Genomic DNA, 21,828 nt, shown 5'->3' with positions numbered 1-21,828 from the left:
AATCAACAAAAATCGAATTGATTTCTGGTTAATCAATTCTAATCGGTAAAAAACCCTTAATTGTAAACAAATTGTTTCTCATTTGATAATCACTATGGTTACAATAAAAAAAAGGAAATTAACAATCAGGTGAGTTCATTGAATGAATGTTTCAACTTGTACTTTTAAATTGTTATGAACAATTTTGCCGATCATTTGGTTTCAACCTTTTGTCTTTTTGTACAATTAACTGATTGTTGAAGTGAAAGATTAATCGACTAGAGAAAATTTAAAATTCTATCATTTAAATTACTTATCGATTTTCTCTTTTTTATTGTTCGTTTTGAATTAATTATCAATGTCTTTTCCATCAACAATCCGATATTTTTGTTATGGATCTAATTTGTTGTCGGATCGAATTCGAGTCAAATTGAAAGGTTCGATTAAAATTTCGATCGGTATTCTAAGTGATTATAAATTAACGTTCTCTGGTCACTCTAACCTGTGGAAAGGAGCAACAGCTGATGTGATTCCAAGTGAAGGGGTAATTGACTTATTCTTGTTAATTGTTGCGATTTAATTTCTATGCTTTGTTTTCAAATGATTTTATTCATCTTTTAGTCTCAAGTCATTGGAATCATTTGGTCGATTACTTATAAGGATTTGGAACAATTAAATTTACAAGAAAAAGGATACAAGTTGATTGCGATTACTGTTGAAAGTGAAGAGGACAATCAACTAATCGAGTGTATCACTTATGTCCAAACGGAAGAGGAAAAGGTTCGAGGAAGGACAATCCTTGGTTCTATGGACGGAATACCGACCATCGTGTATAAAGAGGTGATTGTCCGAGGGGCGATCGAACATAATTTACCCGAAGATTATATCGAAATGATTAAATCATTTGATGCTAAAGAGGAAAAAGATTGTGAATTAGCTCATTTGGTTGGTTTGAAGTAATTTAAAGTTAATTGTTTCGCAAGTTCACGATTTAGTGAAGTGACTTTGATCATCAATTGAGAAAATGATCATTGAATTTGTAGACACAATCAACTGATTATGATTTTCAAAGAAATAAAATGCTAGAATGCTAATTGAAACCGCTAATTGCTTATGAGAAATTTAAGTTTATATTAACACTGAAATCGATTCTTGTATTTGTTTGATTGTTCAATTTTTGGTCAATTCGAATTCAATAAAATAAAATTACCTAGTGAAAGAGATTGAGAATCAAATAAACTACAAGATTTAAAAGAATAGTTTCAACTTTCCTAACAAATTGCATAATCAAATTGTTGTCATTGTAATTGATTTACAATGTAGAATGTTAATTATTCAACATTCTAGTTTATTAGTCAATTGCTTATTATTACAATGGGAATTGTTTTTCATCTCTGATTACAATGGCACTGCCATTCGTATCATCTTTAATTGTTGCTCCTTAATGGATAGATTTTTGTGTTTGAACTTGGGTAATTATCGAATCATTTCATCCCAATATCTCAGTGATTGGGATTAAATGATTGAAAGATTGTCTTTTCTTTCATTCGTCACTGTTGTCAGATTGTTCAGCCAAAAGTTTCTTGTGAAGCATAAACAATATACAAGAAGCCATCAGGGTCTCTGAATTGTTCAGCGACTTCACCAACAGAAGTGGAATTGGAGACTAATGAATTCCCACCAGCGAGAAGAAAAAGAGCCTGACTTGGATGTAAGGTGAGTCGGCGGCGAACTATTTCCACCAGCTTGTAACATGGAAGGTGTTGGGGTACAAGATAGCGATTTCTATCAATTATTGGTAATTGTTTCTCAGAACGATATTTCTCGATAATTATTGGAGTCTTGTCAGAATAAAGTCTTCTCATACTTTTTGATTGCTTTTTTCGCTCATCTATAAAAGGAGAAAACAATAACAACACAAATTGTTAAATTTGAATCAAGTTGCATCAGAGAAAAATAGTCTCGTAATTTGAGAGCAAACATATCTCACAATAATTAAGAGTCAAGTGATAAGTAAGTTGCAGCAAAAGAGAAAAAGGCAAAAGGAAAAAGAAGAAAAGAAAGAGAAATTTTTGTAAACAAAAACATTTCAAAATGAAGGAAAACAATGGAGAGAGATAGAGAAAGACAAAGAGGTAAAGAGAAATGAACAACTTACCAAATGTTAGATTTCTTTTAAACTCGAAATTTTGCTTATCCATTTGATCTTAAAAACAGTAAAAAAAGAATAAAAAATAATTAAAACAGAACAATTAAAAAAGAGAAGAAAACAAAAGTACAAAAATGGAGAAGCTCAACTGAAATGAGAAGAAAACAAACTGAGGCTCAATGTTTTCTTTTCTCTTTTTCCCTCTTCTCTTCTTAACTTTCCCCCGTCTTAACTTCTCAAGGATGTCGAGGCTGCATGGAAGGTGTGACCGAACTCATTGGTCCAGGAGCATTGCAGTTCAAAGGTGAAAGTTCTTATGCTACAATAGATCAGGAAATGATCAGTCGACTGAGATGCGAATCAATGTCGACTATTAATAAGTAATGATAATAATTTTGATTCTCACTTTAGATCCAAAGATATGACAGAGAAAAGTACATCGTCGCTCTGTAATTCAGATCATTTGATGAAGACGCGATCATCTTTTTCTTGGGCAACCCAGACACTGGAGATTTCGTGTCGATTTGCCTTCAAGACGGGCGAGTATTGTACCAATTTAATCTTGGATCTGGATCACGATTACAATTAAGATCTCGGGAGAGATACAATAATGGACAGTGGGTTCGATTAGCTGCTGAAAGAGATCGATGGTTGGAGTATCTCTCACTCAATACATTCAAACACTTCCTGGGCTGTATGAAAGATGTTCAGATCAATACAACTCCATTGAATTTACTGAGCATTGAGAATTACGGTGTAATTCCGGTTGTAGAGATCGAACCTCTCGAATTGTCAAGTTCACAGGTCAAGGTTACTTGGAATTGAATAGTCGACCTCTTGGAGAAGAGAGCGACTTTAGTTTCACCTTTAAAACAAACCAATCGGAAACTTTACTGATTATGTCCACTTTCCAAAGGAAAACTAAAAGGTTCGAGATTATGTAAGTATACAATTATTTAACTGTTACAATAAAATCACATTAATTTGATTGCAATTGGAATAACAATTGTCTTCCATAAATTAGCACTACTATTCAGTGGCAGTGATCGGAGGTCTTCTAGAGGCTCGTTTCGGGTGAAACTTTACTTATATCAGAGGTCCAAGTGAACGATGGTGCTTTCCATACAGTCACTGTATCGAAAAGGAATCGAAAGTAATTAAATAACCTGCGGGAAAAAGTTTGGAAACTTTTGCTAAAATCGTAATATTTTAAGAACGAACTTTATTAAAATTTTGAAAATTATTTGAATTATTGTTAATTAACTAACATATTGATGAAGGAAAAAAAATTTCAATTAGTCAATTAGTTCGGACAAAATTGAGTTCCAAAGTTGAAGGAAAAAAATCGATGAGATTTGATAAATGTTAAGTTTATGAGAGCTTTTAACATGGCTGTCAATGGGAAAAATTAGATTTTGTCAAAATGCAAAAAAATCGAACTTTCTTTTTTGAATATCTTCGCTCTATCTCTTGACAGAATTAAGTTGAACCTCAATTGAACAAAATTTTAAGCTGATTCTAAACAAACTATTTTCATAAAAATCTGAGCATGAATCGAAAAGTTATTCAAAAAACTAATTTTAAAAATATTTTTGTCGATTTTTTTTTTCATCACTTCAATTTGAAAAATTAGCGATACTATTAGTTTTTTTGACCTGAAATTCGTACAATATTGTATATTAGCTATGAGAATATAAAATTTCAAATGAATATGATCAATGTTAACATTTGATTGTCTCTTTTTTAAGAATCTTTTTGAATATGGATGATCATGAAGTAGCTGTATCTCGATTGGCCAAGGGAACCAATTCCGTTGAAGGTCCAACTAATGGTGGACTTTCGGAAGGAATGACACTTCGAGGAATATCTGGAACAAAGGAACAATTAATTGGTGTGATTCGTGATTTTTTCTTTAATGGGCGATTGTTAAAATGAACGAACCAACAAAATTCAAAGGAATTGGTGTTGGACGAGGTCAATAATCAATCAATATAATCAAATTAGGCAATTTTCGTGTACAAATAATACAAATGTTTTCTTTTTTACATTTCTAATTAAACAAAATAATTATAAATTTACTTTTTTTTATCAAATTAGACAATAATTGATGATTGAGCTCTTAGAAAGCGCTTATATGCCAAATTTGACCATTTCAGTGCGTCATTTGCTCTGTACTTCAGCGCATTTCAGATGATTAAAACTATTTAGTCATTGATTTCTTTCCTAAATTATTATCGGAATTCATATGAAAATCAGCATTAAACAAAACATGGTGAAAATGCTGAAGTGTTCATGCTGCTAACTCTTTCCGATTTCAATTGTATCAAATATAAAAAACGATTATTGGAGTTTTTCAATCGAAATCGTTTGAATTATCTTGTTCGTCTTCTGATTCATCTGAATCACGTCGAGCAGCTCTGATCTTATTCAAAGCGTTCATCAGATTTTGAGCAACTTGACTCGCTTCGTTTATCTCTTTTGTTATTGGTTCGCATTTTTTCAATTTTCCACGTGCATTCAGTATATCGTTGAGATTAATTGTTGAAGATGATGAATCAATTTTCTCTTCAATCTGTGATTTGCCTCGAAAACTTTTTTCCATGCATGATACAAATGCTTTATCACGCTGATGCTTTGTCAGGGAGACGAATGGAGCAGGAGGAGGAGGTGGAGGAGGTGGTGGTGGAGGGCAATTAGGAGGAGGTGGAGGAATATTCGGAGGTGAGTTCAGCTGAACATAGAAAGATGAAGCAGCCGGAGTTTTATCTACAATAGTTTTGGACTTGGTAGTTTCATCTGAAAGACTTGATTGAGGTGGAAAATTTTCAATATTATACATTGATTTCATTTCTTGGAATGAATCAGGTTGGTGAACATCATCTGGAGGCGGTGGTAATGATCCATCACCAGAAGCTGCAACACTATGAATCCATGGATAAGGTGGTAATCTTTCATCATGTTCCAATGATTTTTCTTGAAAGAATTCACCTTCATCACAGAACTTTTGACTTCGCATACGAAAGGCTTTCAATCTTTGTAAAGTTTTCTTACGAATCTTTTTGTGAGCTTCTTCTCGTTGCTTTTCTTCATCACTACAAATACTTAATAGACTTAATCTTCGAGTGGAAGCTCGAATAGTAGTAGAATCACTTTGACTTCCTACTTGAGATTGTGTGTCATCTGCTTCATTTTCTTGGATAGATTGTCCTTCTTTAGATTCTGTCAGTAGAAGTGCCTTTTTATTACGAAGATGAGCTCGTCGACGAGCAATAGATTGACGTTCAACTTTCAATATATCGATCGCTTTTATTTTGTCGGATCCAATATTAGTTGGACAATCTTCCTCGAGTTGGTCTTGAGTTTCTTCAACCGCGTCATGAAATAAATCGCTATCGGAAATTTCGTCTGAATTTTGCATCGCGAGTAAATCAAGTTTTTTCTTGATCAACTTCTCTTCTTCAGCAAGAATCTCAAGTCGAGTGTTGATGATATCGAGCTCAGTTCTTTTCAGTTCGTGTTCGGATGATGACTTATCAGAGTCTTGATCCAAAGATTTTAGATATTTTCTCAATTGATCCCGATTATACTCTTTTGTTACCCTAACTGTATTTCTAAGTTTGATGATCTCTTGGCTATGGTTTATTTGTAATTTGAGAAGTCTCAATGGTCCATCTTCGAGGTCGAAACCATTTTTGCCGAATCGTTGTTCATCCTCCTTGATACGAATCATTTGACCTGAGATGATATCAACAACTTTTCGATAATACTCTTGGTAAAGATGCTGTAAGGCTCCATTGGCACTTAAAAACTGATCATTAAATTCCTCGATCTCTTTTCTGGCAAGAATTTTGACTCGATTACCAAAATCTGGATCACTAAGACGTTCTTTGGCTTGTTTAATATGATTATGAGCCATTTCCCGAAGTTGAAGAAACGGTTGAAGTTGAAAATTATATTTTTCGGAAATTGCAACAGACAAACTTGCGATGACTTTATCTTCAAGCTTCCATATTTTAGCCAATTCTTTCATGTTTTTAGCTCGAGTTCTAAGCCTTAGAACATCTTCCAGATCGGTGTAACATCCTTTAACTACGTTCTCAAACCCTGTCAATCTCATCTCTTGAATATCCTCTTCAAAGTCACTTAATGGATCTTCATCATCATCAAATAAAAGAGCCAAAAGAAGACCTTTGCCAGCCATGGACATTGCGACCTCAAGATATTGTTCAATTGCATTACATGTTTCCAAGTCAACTTCTTCCGGTATCCTTAAAATGTAATAACTAGAAAGGTCAGTTAATTAATTTACAATAAGTTTGTTAGTAAAAAAAACATTTCTAAGAGAAGGTGAAACAATGACAAAGTGAAAATTTGAAATAATTGTTAATAAATTCAGCCTGAGAGAGATGAATATAATCTAACCTAAATAATATGGCTAAAAACTCAGGATAATCTGATCAATATGATTGTCACCAGCAAGCTAGAGTTTATGTCCAATAAAAAATCAACAATTACTCTTAAATTAATTTACCTAAATGCTGCCATTAGATAAGGTAAAAAACCTCCCGTTGACTCGAGATTGGCTGGAAAATGACCATCAAGAGCAGGATAAACGATTCTCAACTGATTGTGAATCCCTTTTAAGGCTTGAACACTACAAGAAAAAAAAGTCAAGTTAGAGATTAAAGTCATGAGTTAATGACCAAATATAAAGAAAAACAATTAGTTACCTGATAAAAGACGCCACTGATTTAGGTTTAACATCACTCGCTTTTCGACTTCCTTGAGTACAAGTTATCGCTAATTTTTGCTCAATTTGATTATAAGCAACAAGAAATTTGATCTTACTCGAGTCACCAAAGTCAATGTCACCTTCACGCATGAAAATGTTTCTTTTAACGGCGACCCAGCCTTCCAGGCTGTTAGAGGAAGAATCCATCATTTAATTGAGGCACTTAGTTTAGTTGTCAACATTTAACTATGAAAACAATGAGGACCCTAAAACTTATTAATTAGAAAGTTGTTGATAACAAAAATGTAAACAAAATCACGAGACGATTAGGGACCGTTGAGTCATTTCCAATGGACGAAAAATTTTCGTAAAAGTTTTTCTTTAATAAACAAAAGTTAAACTAGAATAAAATTAACAATGTAGAATGTTAATTATTCAACATTCTAGTTTATTAGTCAATTGCTTATTATTAGAATGAGAATTGTTTTTCATCTCTGATTACAATGGCACTGCCATTCGTATCATCTTTAATTGTTGCTCCTTAATGGATAGATTTTTGTGTTTGAACTTGGGTAATTATCGAATCATTTCATCCCAATATCTCAGTGATTGGGATTAAATGATTGAAAGATTGTCTTTTCTTTCATTCGTCACTGTTGTCAGATTGTTCAGCCAAAAGTTTCTTGTGAAGCATAAACAATATACAAGAAGCCATCAGGGTCTCTGAATTGTTCAGCGACTTCACCAACAGAAGTGGAATTGGAGACTAATGAATTCCCACCAGCGAGAAGAAAAAGAGCCTGACTTGGATGTAAGGTGAGTCGGCGGCGAACTATTTCCACCAGCTTGTGACATGGAAGGTGTTGGGGTACAAGATAGCGATTTCTATCAATTATTGGTAATTGTTTCTCAGAACGATATTTCTCGATAATTATTGGAGTCTTGTCAGAATAAAGTCTTCTCATACTTTTTGATTGCTTTTTTCGCTCATCTATAAAAGGAGAAAACAATAACAACACAAATTGTTAAATTTGAATCAAGTTGCATCAGAGAAAAATAGTCTCGTAATTTGAGAGCAAACATATCTCACAATAATTAAGAGTCAAGTGATAAGTAAGTTACAGCAAAAGAGAAAAAAGAAAAAGAAAAAAAGAAGAAAAGAAAGAGAAATTTTTGTAAACAAAAACATTTCAAAATGAAGGAAAACAATGGAGAGAGATAGAGAAAGACAAAGAGGTAAAGAGAAATGAACAACTTGAACAACTTACCAAATGTTAGATTTCTTTTAAACTCGAAATTTTGCTTGTCCATTTGATCTTAAAAACAGTAAAAAAAGAATAAAAAATAATTAAAACAGAACAATTAAAAAAGAGAAGAAAACAAAATGAAGAAGCTCAATGTTTTCTTTTCTCTTTTTTCCTCTTCTCTTCTTAACTTTCCCCCGTCCAGTTCACCAGAAACCTAAATGTTTATCTTGAATCAACTGATTTCTTTTTCTTTGTTCAACAATCAGCGATTCTATAAACAGGGTAAAGTAATTCTCTCAATGGGGACACGATTAACAATCTCAATTGTTCACAATTACGTTGAGATAAATCGACTTTTTTTCTCTGCCGCAAAAATTGATTTCAGAGCAACGATCAATTCATACATTCACAGATCTCTAAATCTGATTAATTGCAAGAGCAATTAACAAATAGTCCTACTCCAGTGGTTCACAATTGTAAATAACAAAATCACTTCAATAGTTTACAAAATTAAAAAAAATTGGAATCAATTGTTTACAAGATTGGAAAATAGTTGAACAACATAAAGAATAATCTTCCAATAATATTCACTATGATTGTAGATTTCCAATGAGAACTGAATCAATCTATACTTCTAAAGTTGACAATTAATCAAGATAATCGAAAGAAATTAAAAGGAAACAATTGTTAATTGAGAATAATTTTGTTCCATGTTAAATTAACCGCTTATAGAAAAGAAAATGTATTTCGGTTACCATGGTGATTGTTTGTTCTTTTCCTTAAGCAGCTGAAGTTCAGCTTATTAAATTGTGGTCGTTATTTAATCTCGTCCTGATTGTTCATCAAACTTTTATATTCTAATTCGAGATAATAATTATTTTCGTGTGACATTTGATTATCATCACTGTTTTTATCACTTTGTGATTGTCTACAATTGTGAAAAGGTATTGAACCGAGTAATTAATTAGTGGAAACATTTTGTTAAATTTGTTTAGGGCCGATCACATTTTCTAATTGTTTTTATTTTATTTTCTCTCATTACTTGTGGTATAAAGTTGATGTTTTTTTTATTATTCTTTGTAAATCGGTATGACGATTTTTAATTATTCTTCTCTTTTCTTGTTCTTTCTTATTTTACTATATTTGGATGTTGGCTGAACTTAATTTTCAATCGATTGTTGCCATTTCCTGGTGATCTGGTTTTCTCTCTGTGACTATGGACTTTTATTATTTGCACGCTGATTCTATTGTTGGTGTTGCTAATTTTACTATGATTAGTTGTCAATTGTTTTTTGCTTATTTCTCTTTCACTTTGCTTCGACGTTTGTTTGTTTTCTCTTCTTTACAAGAGTTTTATTGAAATTGGATTGACTATTTTTTCGTGACACTTGGAAAACCATGGCACCTCCATCAGCATCAGCTTCATCTTCATCTATATCGGATCAAGCATTTTGTTTGAAACTTAATAGTCACCAAAATCATTTGGTCTCAGCATTCCAAAGACTTTACAACGATGAAATTTTAACCGATTGTACTATTTCCTGTCAAGGTGGAACCATCAAAGCTCATAAATTGGTTCTCTCTGCATGTTCCCCTTATTTCACAGATCTCTTTGCATATTTTTCTAACCCAAACCAATATCCAATAGTTATACTCAAGGACATGTCAATCTCTGATCTTGAAGCAATTATTGAATTTATGTACAAGGGGGAAGTTACAATTCCTCAAAGTAGTTTACCCTCAGTTTTGGACTCAGCTAAAGCGCTAATGATTATTGGACTAATGGACATTAAGGTGAGATTAATTTCTTTGTAAATTTTATCTCTATGAATATTTTAAATCCAATACTTATAAAACTCTTTTTTTAATGTAATTTCTAGGTTGAAACTAGTCCTAAGGATAAGGAATCTTCGCCTCGCGGTAGTTACAAAAGGAAAAGACGTCAACGTACTTCTATTAAACAACCACAAGCTGAAGAGATTTCAGAATCCGATGTTTCGGAAAATGATCTCTGTGAAGATGAATCTCATGCAAAAGTTTCTAAAGGAGAAGAAGGAGATCTTGTAATTCTCCAACACGAGGTCTTATCTAAACCCTCTGAAATAATAATCGAAAGTGCATCCAATGAACCACAGGCCAATGTTAATTCTCGTTTAGCTGAATATCCTCAAGTTTTAAACGAAGCAGATGATTCGAGTTGCTCTTTACCTGGACCATCAACTCGTTACCCTCGCCCTGTCTGTAAATTGTCCCCATCAGCAGCTTTTAAAGCCAATTTGAGACAAATGAGAATAGAGAAAATTCAACACTCAACGGGTGGATTAAGTGGTAAGAAATTGATTATGTTTAAATTTACAAAGTGATCGGTTTGCCTTTAGGATTATTAAAAAATCCGAATAGGAAATAACTTGTTCTAAACTTTTTCTGTTTTCTTTTCAAGGTCGAAAAATGTGGTCGGAAGAGGAAACAAAAACACTTGTTGATGTTTGGGATGAAGAATCAGCCGGTATTTGGAGATCATCAAGTAAAAAAATGATATCTCTTCAAAGGATAAGTGATATTCTACAACAGCGTAACGTGGATCGTGATGTGTCGCAGGTCGAAGGTAAAATCAAAGCTCTAAAACGTGATTTCAAAGCAGTTAAAGCAAATAAAGCGATCCCATCAGTTCAAGCTCGAATGGCTCCTTATCTTGACAAATTGGAATCAATTTTCCTAAGGGAAGAATTATGACAACAATTAACTAGTCAACAACCATAAAAATTCAATTTACAATTTGGTCTCTAATTGACCAACCTTAAGCTTGGAATATATTCAACATAAACTAATCTTTTCCCAACAACTACAACAATTAATTTTATCAATCAACATAAATGACGATAAAACTTCAACAGGTAAACTCTCTTCAATCGATCCAGGCTACATTATCCATCGTGAAACAAACGATTGATTGCCCTCAGTTTAGTTTAAAACTGTTATTAATCCGATTTTTAATCTGCCACAGCAAAAAGATAATTTATCAATTAACAATTTAATTTCACTAGCAAGGTGGTTGCCTGAACTTCAGATGGCGCTAAGAGCAATTTCTTCGTCGTCTCTGATTGGTTGATTTTCTCGGAGGCGTGAATGTTGTTTCATTTTTTGAATTCGAAAATCTCATCTGACAAATTTGTTATTTAGTCTCTTTTTTAATTCATCAATTGTCTAAAACTCCGGTTATCAAAAATGAGCAATTCTTTTTATCAATGTGAAAACTCATCTCTTAATTATCCAAACACTTGTCACCGAGTTTGTAAATTTGAGATTCCAGCGCCTTCACCTAAAAGAATAATCCCTGAAAATGAAGAAACACCGGTTCTCTTATTAGAATCTTTCCAGCGACCATCAATTCTTAATTTTGGTAATGTGACGCTCGGTAATATATCAACAAAATCTTTCAAGATCCATAATCCAGCTCATTTTATTCAAAAACTAGACGTTGTCAAAGTACCCAAGCCAGAGTTTGGATTTACAATAAAAGAATCATCTATTGTTGTTGATGAGAACCAAAGTGTGGAAGTTGTCATCGAATGGAAGCCTACAAAAGCTGGTGGGACTCGTCAAAAAGTTCACTTTAAGACCTCATATGGTGAAAGTTTCGAACTAATTGTGATTGGTGTTGCCCAAGAAAAATGGAAAACTGTAACCAAGAGACGAGTTAAACCAAGAAGAAGACCTGTTATAAAATTGGAGAAAATTGCTTTATCTCCTGTTGATCCGAATGAAATTAGAAGAGTTGAAGCGGCTATTGTCATTCAAAAGTTTGTTCGACGTTATTTGGCTGTTAAAAGATTCCGAGCTCTCAAAAGAGCGACCATCACCATCCAGAAACATTTCCGCCGATACTATGCCCAAAAATCAATCAATAGACGAATAACTTTTATCAAAGCCAAAAAATCTGAAGCACTACAAGAATTTTTTCAATCAATCCGTGAGAATGGTCCGTACAAAAAACTAATATCAAATGACCAGAAACTAGAGGAGTCCTCTGTTGATCATGAAGAAAATTTCAAAAGAGATAAAGCGGCTATTGTCATTCAAAAGTTTGTTCGCTGTCATTTGGCTGTTAAGAGATTCTTGGCTCTCAAAAGAGCGGCCATCACTATTCAGAGACATTTTCGCCGATACTATGCGACCATGAAACCACCCCAAGAACTTTGTCAATCAATCGTTGGAAATGAATCACTCGAAAAACTAATGTCAGATGATCGGAAACAAGAGGCATCATCTGTTGATCAAGAAGAGAGTTTTAAGTTATGTTTGTTAAGATTGGAGAAAGTGGATTTATCTCCTGTTGATCCAGATGAAATTAAAAGAGTTGATGCGGCTGTTGTCATTCAAAAGTTTGTTCGCCGTTATTTGGCTGTTAAAAGATTCTTGGCTCTCAAAAAAGCGACAATCACCATCCAGAAACGTTTCAAAAAACTATTATCAGATGCTAAGAAACAAGAGGAATCATCTGTTGATCATGACGAAAGTATTAGAAGAGTTGAAGCGGCTATTGTTATTCAAAAGTTTGTTCGCCGTTATTTGGTTGCTAGGAATTTCTTGACTCTTAAAGAAGCAACCATGAAACCACCCCAAGAACTTTGCCAATCAATTGTTGAAAATGAATCACTCGAAAAACTAATATTAGATGATCAGAAACTAGAGGAATCATCTGTTGATCACGATAAAAGTTTTAAAAAAGTTGAAGCAGCTATGATTATTCAAAAGTTTGTTCGCCGTTATTTGGCTGTTAAGAGATTCCGGACTCTCAAAAGAGCGACCATAACCATCCAGAAACATTTCAGAAAACGTATTTCAGATGCTCAGAAACAAAAGGTTCATGAAAGTATTAAAAGAATGGAAGCGGCTATTGTCATTCAAAAGTCTGTTCGCCGTCATTTAGCTGCTAGGAAATTCATTACTCTCAAAAGAGCGACCATCACTATCCAGAAGCATTTCCGCCGATACTATGCGACCATCAAACCACCACAAGAACTTGTTCAATCAATCGTTGAAAATGAATCACTCGAAAAACTAATGTCAGATGATCAGAAACAAGATGAATCTTCTGTTTTTCATGATGAAATTAAAAGAGCTGAAGCCGCTATTGTCATTCAAAAGTTTATTCGTCGTTATTTGGCTTTTAAAAGATTCCTAACTCTCAAAGAAGCGACCAACACCATGAAACCACCACAAGAACTTTGTCAATCAATCGTTGAAAATGGTTCACCTGAAAAGTTAATATTAGATGATCAGCCACTAGAGGAATCATCTGTTGATCACGATGAAATTAAAAAGAGAGTTGATGCGGCTGTCGTCATTCAAAAGTTTGTTCGCCGTTATTTGGCTGTTAAGAGATTCCGGACTCTCAAAAGAGCGACCACAACCATCCAGAAACATTTCAGAAAACTTATGTCAGATGCTCAGAAACAAAAGGTTAATGAAAGTATTAAAAGAGATAAAGCGGCTATTGTCATTCAAAAGTTTGTTCGCCGTCATTTGGCTGCTAGAAAATTCCTGGCTCTCAAAGAAGCGACCAACACCATCAAACCACCACAAGAACTGCGTCAATCAATCATTGAAACTGGCCCACCCAAAAAACTAATATCAGTTTGTGTTGATCATCTTTCTGTTGACGAGTCCCTGCAAGTAAATGACACTCCTGAGCTCCCAATCGGATTCCGTACAAATCTTGCTCTAACCAAGCTAGTTAACTATCGCAAATTCATTCAACTACAATCGGCCCTTTCATCACTCGAAACAACCACAAAAATCTCACCCGAATCTTGTATAAAAATCTCTTCGCCAAAAACCGTCGACACAATTATTAATATAATCAAAATGTCAAATCGAAGCGAACCATCAAAGATCGTCGTCTCTTCTGCTTTCAATATTTTATTGAATTTAATCAAGGTAGATTCACTTATTCATTTTTCATTCCAATAATTACAATGGTTTAATTTGTCTTCTCTTTTCAGTATGATAAAACACAAGATCTAATTGTTACCTGTCACTCGATAATCAACTTATGCATCGAAAAGGCCAAGGTGTACATTCGAGTCCATCACATTTCAAACAAATGCTTAACTCTTCTTTATTTGATGATAATTAAAAATGTCAACAGAGACGTAAGTTCAATTCAATCAGTTTCTCAAGTTGAGTTATAATTACGATGATTAATCTTTTTCCCACTTTTCTCTTACAGCTAATCATTTGCGATCCAATAGTGAATAAAAGTTTGAAAAGTTTAATTAATCTCGAATCATCAACAATTAAGTCTCATAAGAAACACAAGATAACTAAAGAACTTGTTTTCTATCCATATTGGTCATCAGCGAAAAGTGTCATGTACGAATTCAATGACCATTTTACCGCTTTGGAACATATTAATTACCTTTTCAAAGGAAAATTATTCTAATTCCTTCATCATTAACTCTACATTTTTTTTACACAAATTCCAGAGAAGAAAAAAATCTAATATTATCAATAAGACACTCAATGAAATTACTATTTGATTGATCGATGAATCAAATATATTGATCAACAAGTTATCACAACTAGAGCAAGAAAAAGTTAACAATTAACTTCATTTTTTTCATATAAATGAATTTGTATCATTTTCTATTTACAATCCGATATATTCACAATCAGAATTAATGTTGTAAATCGCATTCAAGTGATTAAATTCTCATAATTTGTCCAATCGACAAATGGAGTTACTTGACCTCTAATTGTGAAACTTTATCACAAAGGAATTCGAATGGAGTTAATTTCATCAACGGTCCCCCAATTGTGTCAATTCGAAGGCGCTAAAATTGAAAGAACTTGGAATTATTTTGACAGAGAATTAATCTTATTGTTGGTGAGTTAATTGTGAGGAGTTTTTGATCGGAAAAAGAAATTGGAATGTTAGAAGCAACTATTAACAAAATAGCAGAAAAATTATCTTTGTTTATTTAATATAATAATAATAATAAAACGAATATATAGTTAAATACAATCTCTTTTTCTCTTCCTCATGCTCCATATTTGTTTTAATTTAGTGTGACATTGTTGTTGTTGTTGTTGTTGTTAAAATTAATTATATAAAGGCTAGTTGATTTGGTTTTTTCTCATTTCTTGTTTTTTGTTTTTTTTTTAGTCGATTTGTTATATTGAAGAATTGATTAATTACCATCACCAACATTCTCATTTATAGCCAACTCAGTCTGATCAGAGTCAACAGTTCTTTCGTTTTTAGTAGCGACTGTTATTGTACCAGCATTAACAGTTTCTGCGTCACTTTGGTTTTGTTGATTTACTTTCTTCGCTTGATGAGTTTTAAGATGCTTGGATAGATGATCACTTCTCATAAAACGTTTTAAGCACTCGGCACATTGGAACCGTTTTTCACCTGATTATAAATTAATAATATTAAAGAATAATAAGTATCATCAAAATATATTAACAAATTAGAACAAATCGAGTGTGAAATGATAGCAAGACAGAAAAAGAAAGAGATAAGAGGCAGAGAAAGAAAGAAAAGAGAGAAAGAAAGAATGAGAGAGCATCAAAAGTTGACAGGGGGAGAAGATAAATACACACACACACACATTAGAATGATGTTAATTGTGGTGATGAGCGAAAAAAACATTTTAATGTTTCGTTGGGATGAGGATGAGAAAAGAATGAATGAAACAAATGTTACCTGTATGTGTTCTTCTGTGTCTCTGTAATTCATCAGAACGAGTAAACCTTTTACCACAAAATAACCAGTTGCATACAAAAGGCCTTTCACCAGTGTGCCAACGAAGATGAGCTCGAAGATGAGATGTTTTTCCATAAACCTTATTACAACCAGGAATATGACATATATGTTGCTTCTTTTTTGTCTCACTATTTCTACCCTCTCCGTCTCGACAATTTGGACATGTACAGGCAACTCGACGCATTTTACGTCCAGTTCCCGTTGCTCCAGTTCCTGTTGCAGTTTCTTGGGCTGGAGTTGAAGTTGTTTCACTACCAGAGGTATTTGAAAATGAGGCGGGAGTTGCTCCTGAAGATGCAGGTTGGATGGCTGTGGGAGGTGCTGATATGATCTGCCATTTAGATGGGTCATTTGGAACTTGTTGGATCTGTGGTGAACATCAAACACAAATGATAATAAAAGATGAGAAGCAAAACAAACTCAAATCTTACAGTCTCATAGAATAGCAACAGTAAAATATTTCTACACATAATGTATAATAATAATTTTCTTTTCACCGAAAATAGTAAAATAAAATAGGTTAACTTTCTTCCTAAATAAAAACAAGCATAAGATGAAAAGAAGCATAAAAGAGGTAAAAACTAACCTGTTGGCCACCTGAGCCAGGCACTGTGGCAACAAAATTTCCACCTGAAGTTAAACTTAAACTTTGAATAGCAGCAGGAGATGCTGTGATTATTTGTTGTTGACCTCCACCTTGCACTTGAATGGTTTGGACACCGGTGGGTAATCCTTGAACCTGGATAACATTTGGAACAACCTGCAATGTCACTTGTTGACCCGTAGCCACCGCTTGTATTGCTTGTAAGGGAAGATGAATTGTTTGCAATATTGTTTGTCCGTTTGACGTTGAAATTGGAACTTGAACTGGTACAGCCTGTTGGAGATTTCCAATAGGTAATTGCAGAGCTTGGACAGAGTATTCATTCATAGTAGCCGAGCCACTCATAGTATCACTGAAACACTTACACTTAAATTACCAAGAAAAAAAAAGTCTTTCTCTAAGATTTATAATTAATATATTTTATTTAGGTAACAAAAATTGTTAAACCTCAATTCTTGTAACCAACAACTACAATTCCTATAAGAAAAGTAAACTGGTTACCAGGAAACTTGTTCCATCGATGATCACCAGCTGACAAAAGTTCCTCGCGCCAAATTCAAACATTCGAAATTAAGAAAATATTTTCTTCTTTTTCACCTTTTCGACATAATTTCGAGTTAATTAAGGTTATTACTCGGCAATTATAGAATCAATCATCTAGATATATTCTTGACTGAGACTAAAGTTCTCTATTTGAGTTTTGATCGAGAATTTCTATTTGTTTTCGGATTTTTGGACAAGTTCTAAAATATCATTTCTTTGACTTTTGATTCTCAAATTAAATTCAAGTTCTTTTAGAATAATCAAAGAATTAATTGTTGATTTGCATCTGATTCGAGTGAAATGATTGATTACTAGGCTAATTTTTCTTTGCTCAGTTAATAATCGATTGAGAAATTGATTAACGAGGGTAAAGTTCAGCGAAATCCACTTTGTGGCTTGTTGGACTTTTAATTGTTAATTACTTTTTTTATTCTCACAAATTTGTTGAATTCGTTAAATTGTTTGTCTCTCTTACTTTTGAGATTTTCGATTGTATTAAAAGATTTTCCATAAAAGGAATTCGTTCGAAGGCATTTTGTTCTAATGTCGATCTTTTCTATTAGAAAAGGAAAATATCAACAAGAATATAAAACACGAATGAAGTTCATTTACTTTAATTTCTAACAGAATTGCGAACAAAACAATAGTGTAAACATTTGATTCTAATTAATGATCCAAAGGATTGTCAATGTTCACCTTCAACTATTAATGTTAATTGGAAGATGAATATTTCAATTTTCGAGTTTATTTTCATCGATCAACGGAAATTTGGACATTAAGTTCTATTCAGAAAACTTTTGATTCTCTGATCTTCAGAGTTAATTGTCAACTAATTTTGTTATCTCTTCCAATGTTGTTGTTTTGACAGATTGATTATCATTTGTTTACATCAAGGTAACATTGAATTGTCACTAGATGGCTGGACCACCCTTCTTGGGAGTTGCAATTATTTCCCAGAAAATTATGATTTCAGTTAATTTATTTTCACCATTAGAGTTTTTTTTACGAGAATAGATTTAGAAATAGATTTTTTTGTCTTCAGCAATTAGTTAGTTACAGAGAAAAGATGAGAAAAGGGGTAAAGAGATACATTACCAACCAATTAACTGGATTAAAATTTATAATCTAGATAAAGAAAACATAACAAGATTTAATTCGTTGAGCGATTGGAAAACAATTAAAAGTTTCCGTAGCAAATTGATTGTGATTATCTCTCTCACTCTAGTATTTTAAAACTTCATTTCCGCTACGATTTTAAGAAAGAAAGTAAGAGAGAGAGAGAGAGAGAGAGAGAGAGAGAGAGAGAGAGAGAGAGAAGAAGAAGAAGAAGAATGAAGAAGAAGAAAAAAGAAATTGTAATCAACATGAGAATGGCAATGATGCTTTGATAGATTTCAACACCATAACTAACAAGAAATTTCTTGTAAAGTTTCAGAAAAAGGTTTGGCACATCGGTCCTCGAAGACTTGTTGAATCGCATCTCGAAAACAATAAAAGTTATATTGTATTAATCCTTGTTTTTCAAAATTATTCTCACTAATTAGACAAACTAGTGCAAGAAATTTGTTAACTTCTTGTAGATACAGAACAGTTTTGTTGTTCAACTTTATAATGGCTGATGAATTAGAGTCGAAAGTTGCACCTTCGCCGTCATCTTTGATGCTAAAAAATGAATACACGATAAATATATGGTATTAGAGAAACGACCAATGGACTAAAAGTTGGTTCGAAAAAGTGATACATACCCATAAATACAAGAAATATCGATAACGACGTCGATCATATCGCAACATAGTTCATATGATTGCATATCGACTGGACTTCCATCGGTAGCGATATAAATTTTAGAGACAACATCAAAAAGGAATGCTTTATCAACTCCTGAGTTCTGTTGGTGGAAAGAAAAAGGGTTTTGATCAACGAAGGTCAATTAAATTCCAATAATTGATACTTACCGATATAAAAATATTAAGAAGATTCTCCAATGTACCCAGTTGAGGAATTAATTTCTGAACCACTTTTGAAAAGGCTTCGAATATTGAATGATCGTAGATTGAGGTTAGATAATAACTGAGATGAATATTTTTAAAACCCTCATCTGTAATCAACGAAAAACAATTAGAATAGAATGCAAACCAAATCGAATGACAAATAATTGAATAAATTCCAGTCGAAAGAGTAAAATACCTAATAGTTCATCGTTAGCTCTTTGTTGAATATCTCTTTGAATGTCTATTTTATAATCGTCCGAGAGACCATCAACTTTATGAATAAAAACTTCGAACTTTATGTTCGGGTTGATCTTGATTATCATCAATCCAACCACTTTTGAACATGGTGTTTATCAAGTTTATAATTCTCAGTTTATTACTTCTCCATATTAGATTCCAACGACATTTCGTAAACGGATCCGCCCATCCCGAGGATGTGGTGAAATTCATTTTTGCTAAATACACGATCTCCTTCGCTGAGAGTGATCCCATGTTCCCACGATCTGGCGCTTTATGGTTGCAAAGTTCAAACTTCGGAAAAAGAAGCATTTTCTCTTGTACAAGGGGCTTGTCTAGACTTAAGAATTTTGATCTCGAGCTTTCCCTCATCATCTTGTGTAATTCATTCACGTTCATGTCTTTAATTAACCTCGATGTTCGGTTCTCTGTGTAATCCCTTAGTCTGTTAAGTTGTTCATCTCTTTCTCTGCCCTCCGAGTTCCTGATCCTCTTTTTTAATCTTCGAGTTTTTCTATTGCCACTACTTATTCGTTGTTTCCTCTCTGCAATCCCCAAGTTTAGTAAATCTGCAACCATACGCCTTGGGTCTTTGTTTACTTTCAACTTCGAGTTCGGATATTTCAACTTTATCGGCAGCAGATCCATTACTGGGCAGACCCGATATCTCAAAGTTAATCTTGCAGTCAGTAATTTGTGATCCAATGGTCTCATATCCTCAAGAGAACTTTCTGTTGCACCATATGTAATGCCATTGAATAAGATGATGTCAATAGTCGAGCCAATACCTCTCTCTTTTTCCGGTGGCCGTGTTATCCCTGTGAGTCTGTCCATTGGCATCAAGCTACGAAATTTTTTGGATTTTAGAACCCAGGTCAACCGATCAACTAACTCGTTTTCAAGGGAAAATGATCTCCGTGGATTATCTATCCATATCGACGTTTCAAGGTTTACATCACCTACCACAAACAACGTGATGTCTTTCTCAATCTTCGATAAAATATCTATCAGTTCATTTATTGTCAATCGATCATTTGGGCTCGCGTAAACAGCTATTATACCAATCACACAGTTTCCTCTTGAGTATATGCCAATTATAATCCTACCCATAATTGATTGTTTGATCCTGTTCCAACCTTTCGGATGTCGAATCCTCACCTGATCACCTTTTAGATCATTTCCATACCTTTCACTGTCCTTGTCCTCACTTGTTATCACGAAGTATTCATCCGCACAAAGATGACACAGTAACTTATCAATCCTTGTTCTTTTCCTCACATTTACACTTCTTAAGAAAATCTCCATAGTCACTTGTTCGTTGTGTTGAAAATTACTGTTATTATTAATTTTATTCAATTTTATTCATACATACGAAAAAATTCTTCAAGGAGGAGTTTGTCCTCATATGACTTACTGAATACTAGTGAATCATCTCCATTTTTCGTCCAGGCCAACCCAGCGATTGCTTCTTGACACATTATCAGCTCCTTGAAAAGTTGTAACCATCGCCAATCCACATTAACTAGGAACCAGCCAATAACATTTAACTTGGCGCCATTGACCATCATGTCCGTCAGAAAGTCTAATTGTACTTCATTCTCCCATTCGTCTATCATAACCAAACACGAGAGATCATCGTCCATTGTCTTGGTCCATACATTTCTAATACTTGGTTCAATACATTCTTCTTTGCGATGGACACATTCCAAAAAGATTTCACCAACATCGGCGCTAAAAATAAATATCTTGTTATTCTCAAACGTAATCATGTTTAACTCTTGAATTGTGAATTCAGACTAATCACAACTACTTTTCCACTTCAGCTTTTATTTGATCAATAATTACTTTGAGTAATTGTTTATCTACATTATGTTAATGTTTTCAATTGCTGAATTTTATTGAAAAGATTGTAAGTTATTTGTTAACTGTTTCATCTACGGTTACAAGGTTACAAGAAAGCAATTTAGAAAAGTAATTTTATAAAAAATGGTAATTTGAGATTTCAAAAGCAAGTAGTTGTGAAGTTTGAGGCCAAGCCATAGGTCAGTTTCCAATTATTGTCGGGAACTCATTATATTCGTTTCTTATAGTTCCCAGAATTTTATAATTTAATTATCGGCGAGAATGTTGCTAGTCGTACAAATGAATAATCTTCAAGCTTCTCTGTTAATGAGTAAGTTATGGCATTGGCAAGAGTCGGACACAAGATATGATTAGTCGGATGATTTGCACTTGTAGCATCTCCATAACGTGTACACATGGCACAACGGGAGACTTTATCACATCCAGTTTCACTTAAGTGATCTCTCTTGTTCTCGCCACAGTTGGAGCACTTAACAGTTTTATCACATGGACAGCCAATGTCTCCATTAAAAGAGCAACAAAATGGACATTGTTCCATCTCAATGTAATCCGATAGGTCATAAATTTTGGCATCTTTCATTTCCATCTTCCAGTTGTAGTAAGCTACACAGCCTCTTGTTGTTTCAAAAATTACTCTCGTCAGGCCATCACTTGTTTTGTTAACTCTAATTACTTTAAGTACTGGCCATTGTATTTTTGAAGATTTCAT

The 21,828-nt window shown here is 33.6% G+C and overlaps 8 protein-coding genes across 10 annotated transcripts; 3 read left to right on the top strand and 5 right to left on the bottom strand.

Moving 5' to 3' along the window:
* Positions 1-105: 105 nt before the first annotated feature.
* LOC128397334 (gamma-glutamylcyclotransferase-like) lies at positions 106-1,086 on the top strand. Its single transcript, XM_053358051.1, has 2 exons — positions 106-523; positions 601-1,086. The coding sequence occupies exons 1-2, from the start codon at positions 338-340 to the stop codon at positions 937-939; spliced, it is 525 nt and encodes a 174-aa protein (XP_053214026.1). The 5' UTR covers positions 106-337; the 3' UTR covers positions 940-1,086.
* A 200-nt stretch (positions 1,087-1,286) lies between these two features.
* On the bottom strand, positions 1,287-2,373 carry LOC128397338 (microtubule-associated proteins 1A/1B light chain 3A-like). The gene is made up of 2 exons (XM_053358054.1): positions 2,138-2,373; positions 1,287-1,870 (listed from the first exon to the last, which is right to left on the bottom strand). The coding sequence occupies exons 1-2, from the start codon at positions 2,178-2,180 to the stop codon at positions 1,548-1,550; spliced, it is 366 nt and encodes a 121-aa protein (XP_053214029.1). The 5' UTR covers positions 2,181-2,373; the 3' UTR covers positions 1,287-1,547.
* A 1,639-nt stretch (positions 2,374-4,012) lies between these two features.
* On the bottom strand, positions 4,013-7,186 carry LOC128397321 (WASP homolog-associated protein with actin, membranes and microtubules-like). 2 transcript variants are annotated; one of them, XM_053358037.1, is made up of 3 exons: positions 6,859-7,186; positions 6,660-6,782; positions 4,013-6,411 (listed from the first exon to the last, which is right to left on the bottom strand). In XM_053358037.1, exons 1-3 carry the CDS (start codon positions 7,068-7,070, stop codon positions 4,482-4,484), a joined length of 2,265 nt encoding a protein of 754 aa, XP_053214012.1. In that variant the 5' UTR covers positions 7,071-7,186; the 3' UTR covers positions 4,013-4,481. The 2 variants fall into 2 exon arrangements, with proteins under 2 accessions (XP_053214012.1, XP_053214013.1); XM_053358038.1 differs by having other exon boundaries at positions 4,013-6,396; positions 6,859-7,185.
* A 155-nt stretch (positions 7,187-7,341) lies between these two features.
* Positions 7,342-8,728, bottom strand: LOC128397336 (microtubule-associated proteins 1A/1B light chain 3A-like). The gene is made up of 2 exons (XM_053358053.1): positions 8,129-8,728; positions 7,342-7,851 (listed from the first exon to the last, which is right to left on the bottom strand). Exons 1-2 carry the CDS (start codon positions 8,169-8,171, stop codon positions 7,529-7,531), a joined length of 366 nt encoding a protein of 121 aa, XP_053214028.1. The 5' UTR covers positions 8,172-8,728; the 3' UTR covers positions 7,342-7,528.
* A 163-nt stretch (positions 8,729-8,891) lies between these two features.
* Positions 8,892-10,840, top strand: LOC128397329 (longitudinals lacking protein, isoforms H/M/V-like). 2 transcript variants are annotated; one of them, XM_053358044.1, is made up of 4 exons: positions 8,892-9,051; positions 9,386-9,901; positions 9,988-10,435; positions 10,548-10,840. In XM_053358044.1, exons 2-4 carry the CDS (start codon positions 9,506-9,508, stop codon positions 10,838-10,840), a joined length of 1,137 nt encoding a protein of 378 aa, XP_053214019.1. In that variant the 5' UTR covers positions 8,892-9,051; positions 9,386-9,505. The 2 variants fall into 2 exon arrangements, with proteins under 2 accessions (XP_053214019.1, XP_053214020.1); XM_053358045.1 differs by lacking the exon at positions 8,892-9,051 and having other exon boundaries at positions 9,059-9,901.
* A 478-nt stretch (positions 10,841-11,318) lies between these two features.
* Positions 11,319-15,134, top strand: LOC128397319 (abnormal spindle-like microcephaly-associated protein homolog). Its single transcript, XM_053358035.1, has 3 exons — positions 11,319-14,047; positions 14,113-14,262; positions 14,340-15,134. The coding sequence occupies exons 1-3, from the start codon at positions 11,333-11,335 to the stop codon at positions 14,550-14,552; spliced, it is 3,078 nt and encodes a 1,025-aa protein (XP_053214010.1). The 5' UTR covers positions 11,319-11,332; the 3' UTR covers positions 14,553-15,134.
* LOC128397044 (transcription factor Sp4-like) lies at positions 15,057-16,954 on the bottom strand. Its single transcript, XM_053357708.1, has 3 exons — positions 16,468-16,954; positions 15,822-16,260; positions 15,057-15,527 (listed from the first exon to the last, which is right to left on the bottom strand). The coding sequence occupies exons 1-3, from the start codon at positions 16,828-16,830 to the stop codon at positions 15,301-15,303; spliced, it is 1,029 nt and encodes a 342-aa protein (XP_053213683.1). The 5' UTR covers positions 16,831-16,954; the 3' UTR covers positions 15,057-15,300.
* A 1,443-nt stretch (positions 16,955-18,397) lies between these two features.
* Positions 18,398-21,025, bottom strand: LOC128397043 (ras-related GTP-binding protein C-like). The gene is made up of 5 exons (XM_053357707.1): positions 20,671-21,025; positions 19,216-19,353; positions 18,984-19,126; positions 18,774-18,916; positions 18,398-18,690 (listed from the first exon to the last, which is right to left on the bottom strand). Exons 1-5 carry the CDS (start codon positions 21,023-21,025, stop codon positions 18,435-18,437), a joined length of 1,035 nt encoding a protein of 344 aa, XP_053213682.1. The 3' UTR covers positions 18,398-18,434.
* Positions 21,026-21,828: the final 803 nt, after the last annotated feature.

This window comes from Panonychus citri, unplaced genomic scaffold (genome assembly GCF_014898815.1).
Source record: "Panonychus citri isolate SS breed McGregor unplaced genomic scaffold, ASM1489881v1 Contig00028, whole genome shotgun sequence".
In the NCBI taxonomy this organism is placed as follows: domain Eukaryota; kingdom Metazoa; phylum Arthropoda; class Arachnida; order Trombidiformes; family Tetranychidae; genus Panonychus; species Panonychus citri.
The sequence above is the reverse complement of the archived record's forward strand: the minus strand, read 5'-3'. Positions and strand labels throughout refer to the sequence as shown.

What these genes read in the sequence shown, in the direction of transcription:
- LOC128397334 (XM_053358051.1), top strand. Translation starts at nt 338, where the DNA reads ATGTCTTTTCCATCAACAATCCGATATTTTTGTTATGGATCTAATTTG. An exon ending in ATGTGATTCCAAGTGAAGGG is followed by an intron (nt 524 to 600) that starts GTAATTGACTTA and finishes TTCATCTTTTAG; the next exon opens with TCTCAAGTCATTGGAATCAT.
- LOC128397338 (XM_053358054.1), bottom strand. Translation starts at nt 2,180, where the DNA reads ATGGATAAGCAAAATTTCGAGTTTAAAAGAAATCTAACATTTG. An exon ending in TAAAAGAAATCTAACATTTG is followed by an intron (nt 1,871 to 2,137) that starts GTAAGTTGTTCA and finishes CTCCTTTTATAG; the next exon opens with ATGAGCGAAAAAAGCAATCA.
- LOC128397321 (XM_053358037.1), bottom strand. Translation starts at nt 7,070, where the DNA reads ATGATGGATTCTTCCTCTAACAGCCTGGAAGGCTGGGTCGCCGTTAAA. An exon ending in TCAGTGGCGTCTTTTATCAG is followed by an intron (nt 6,783 to 6,858) that starts GTAACTAATTGT and finishes TTTTTCTTGTAG; the next exon opens with TGTTCAAGCCTTAAAAGGGA. An exon ending in TATCTAATGGCAGCATTTAG is followed by an intron (nt 6,412 to 6,659) that starts GTAAATTAATTT and finishes TGACCTTTCTAG; the next exon opens with TTATTACATTTTAAGGATAC.
- LOC128397336 (XM_053358053.1), bottom strand. Translation starts at nt 8,171, where the DNA reads ATGGACAAGCAAAATTTCGAGTTTAAAAGAAATCTAACATTTG. An exon ending in TAAAAGAAATCTAACATTTG is followed by an intron (nt 7,852 to 8,128) that starts GTAAGTTGTTCA and finishes CTCCTTTTATAG; the next exon opens with ATGAGCGAAAAAAGCAATCA.
- LOC128397329 (XM_053358044.1), top strand. Translation starts at nt 9,506, where the DNA reads ATGGCACCTCCATCAGCATCAGCTTCATCTTCATCTATATCGGATCAA. An exon ending in TTGGACTAATGGACATTAAG is followed by an intron (nt 9,902 to 9,987) that starts GTGAGATTAATT and finishes TGTAATTTCTAG; the next exon opens with GTTGAAACTAGTCCTAAGGA. An exon ending in CTCAACGGGTGGATTAAGTG is followed by an intron (nt 10,436 to 10,547) that starts GTAAGAAATTGA and finishes TTTCTTTTCAAG; the next exon opens with GTCGAAAAATGTGGTCGGAA.
- LOC128397319 (XM_053358035.1), top strand. Translation starts at nt 11,333, where the DNA reads ATGAGCAATTCTTTTTATCAATGTGAAAACTCATCTCTTAATTATCCA. An exon ending in TTTTATTGAATTTAATCAAG is followed by an intron (nt 14,048 to 14,112) that starts GTAGATTCACTT and finishes TTCTCTTTTCAG; the next exon opens with TATGATAAAACACAAGATCT. An exon ending in TTAAAAATGTCAACAGAGAC is followed by an intron (nt 14,263 to 14,339) that starts GTAAGTTCAATT and finishes TTTCTCTTACAG; the next exon opens with CTAATCATTTGCGATCCAAT.
- LOC128397044 (XM_053357708.1), bottom strand. Translation starts at nt 16,830, where the DNA reads ATGAGTGGCTCGGCTACTATGAATGAATACTCTGTCCAAGCTCTGCAA. An exon ending in CTGGCTCAGGTGGCCAACAG is followed by an intron (nt 16,261 to 16,467) that starts GTTAGTTTTTAC and finishes ATTTGTGTTTGA; the next exon opens with TGTTCACCACAGATCCAACA. An exon ending in ACACAGAAGAACACATACAG is followed by an intron (nt 15,528 to 15,821) that starts GTAACATTTGTT and finishes ATTTATAATCAG; the next exon opens with GTGAAAAACGGTTCCAATGT.
- LOC128397043 (XM_053357707.1), bottom strand. Translation starts at nt 21,025, where the DNA reads ATGATTACGTTTGAGAATAACAAGATATTTATTTTTAGCGCCGATGTT. An exon ending in AGCTAACGATGAACTATTAG is followed by an intron (nt 19,127 to 19,215) that starts GTATTTTACTCT and finishes CGTTGATTACAG; the next exon opens with ATGAGGGTTTTAAAAATATT. An exon ending in GATATTTCTTGTATTTATGG is followed by an intron (nt 18,691 to 18,773) that starts GTATGTATCACT and finishes TTCATTTTTTAG; the next exon opens with CATCAAAGATGACGGCGAAG.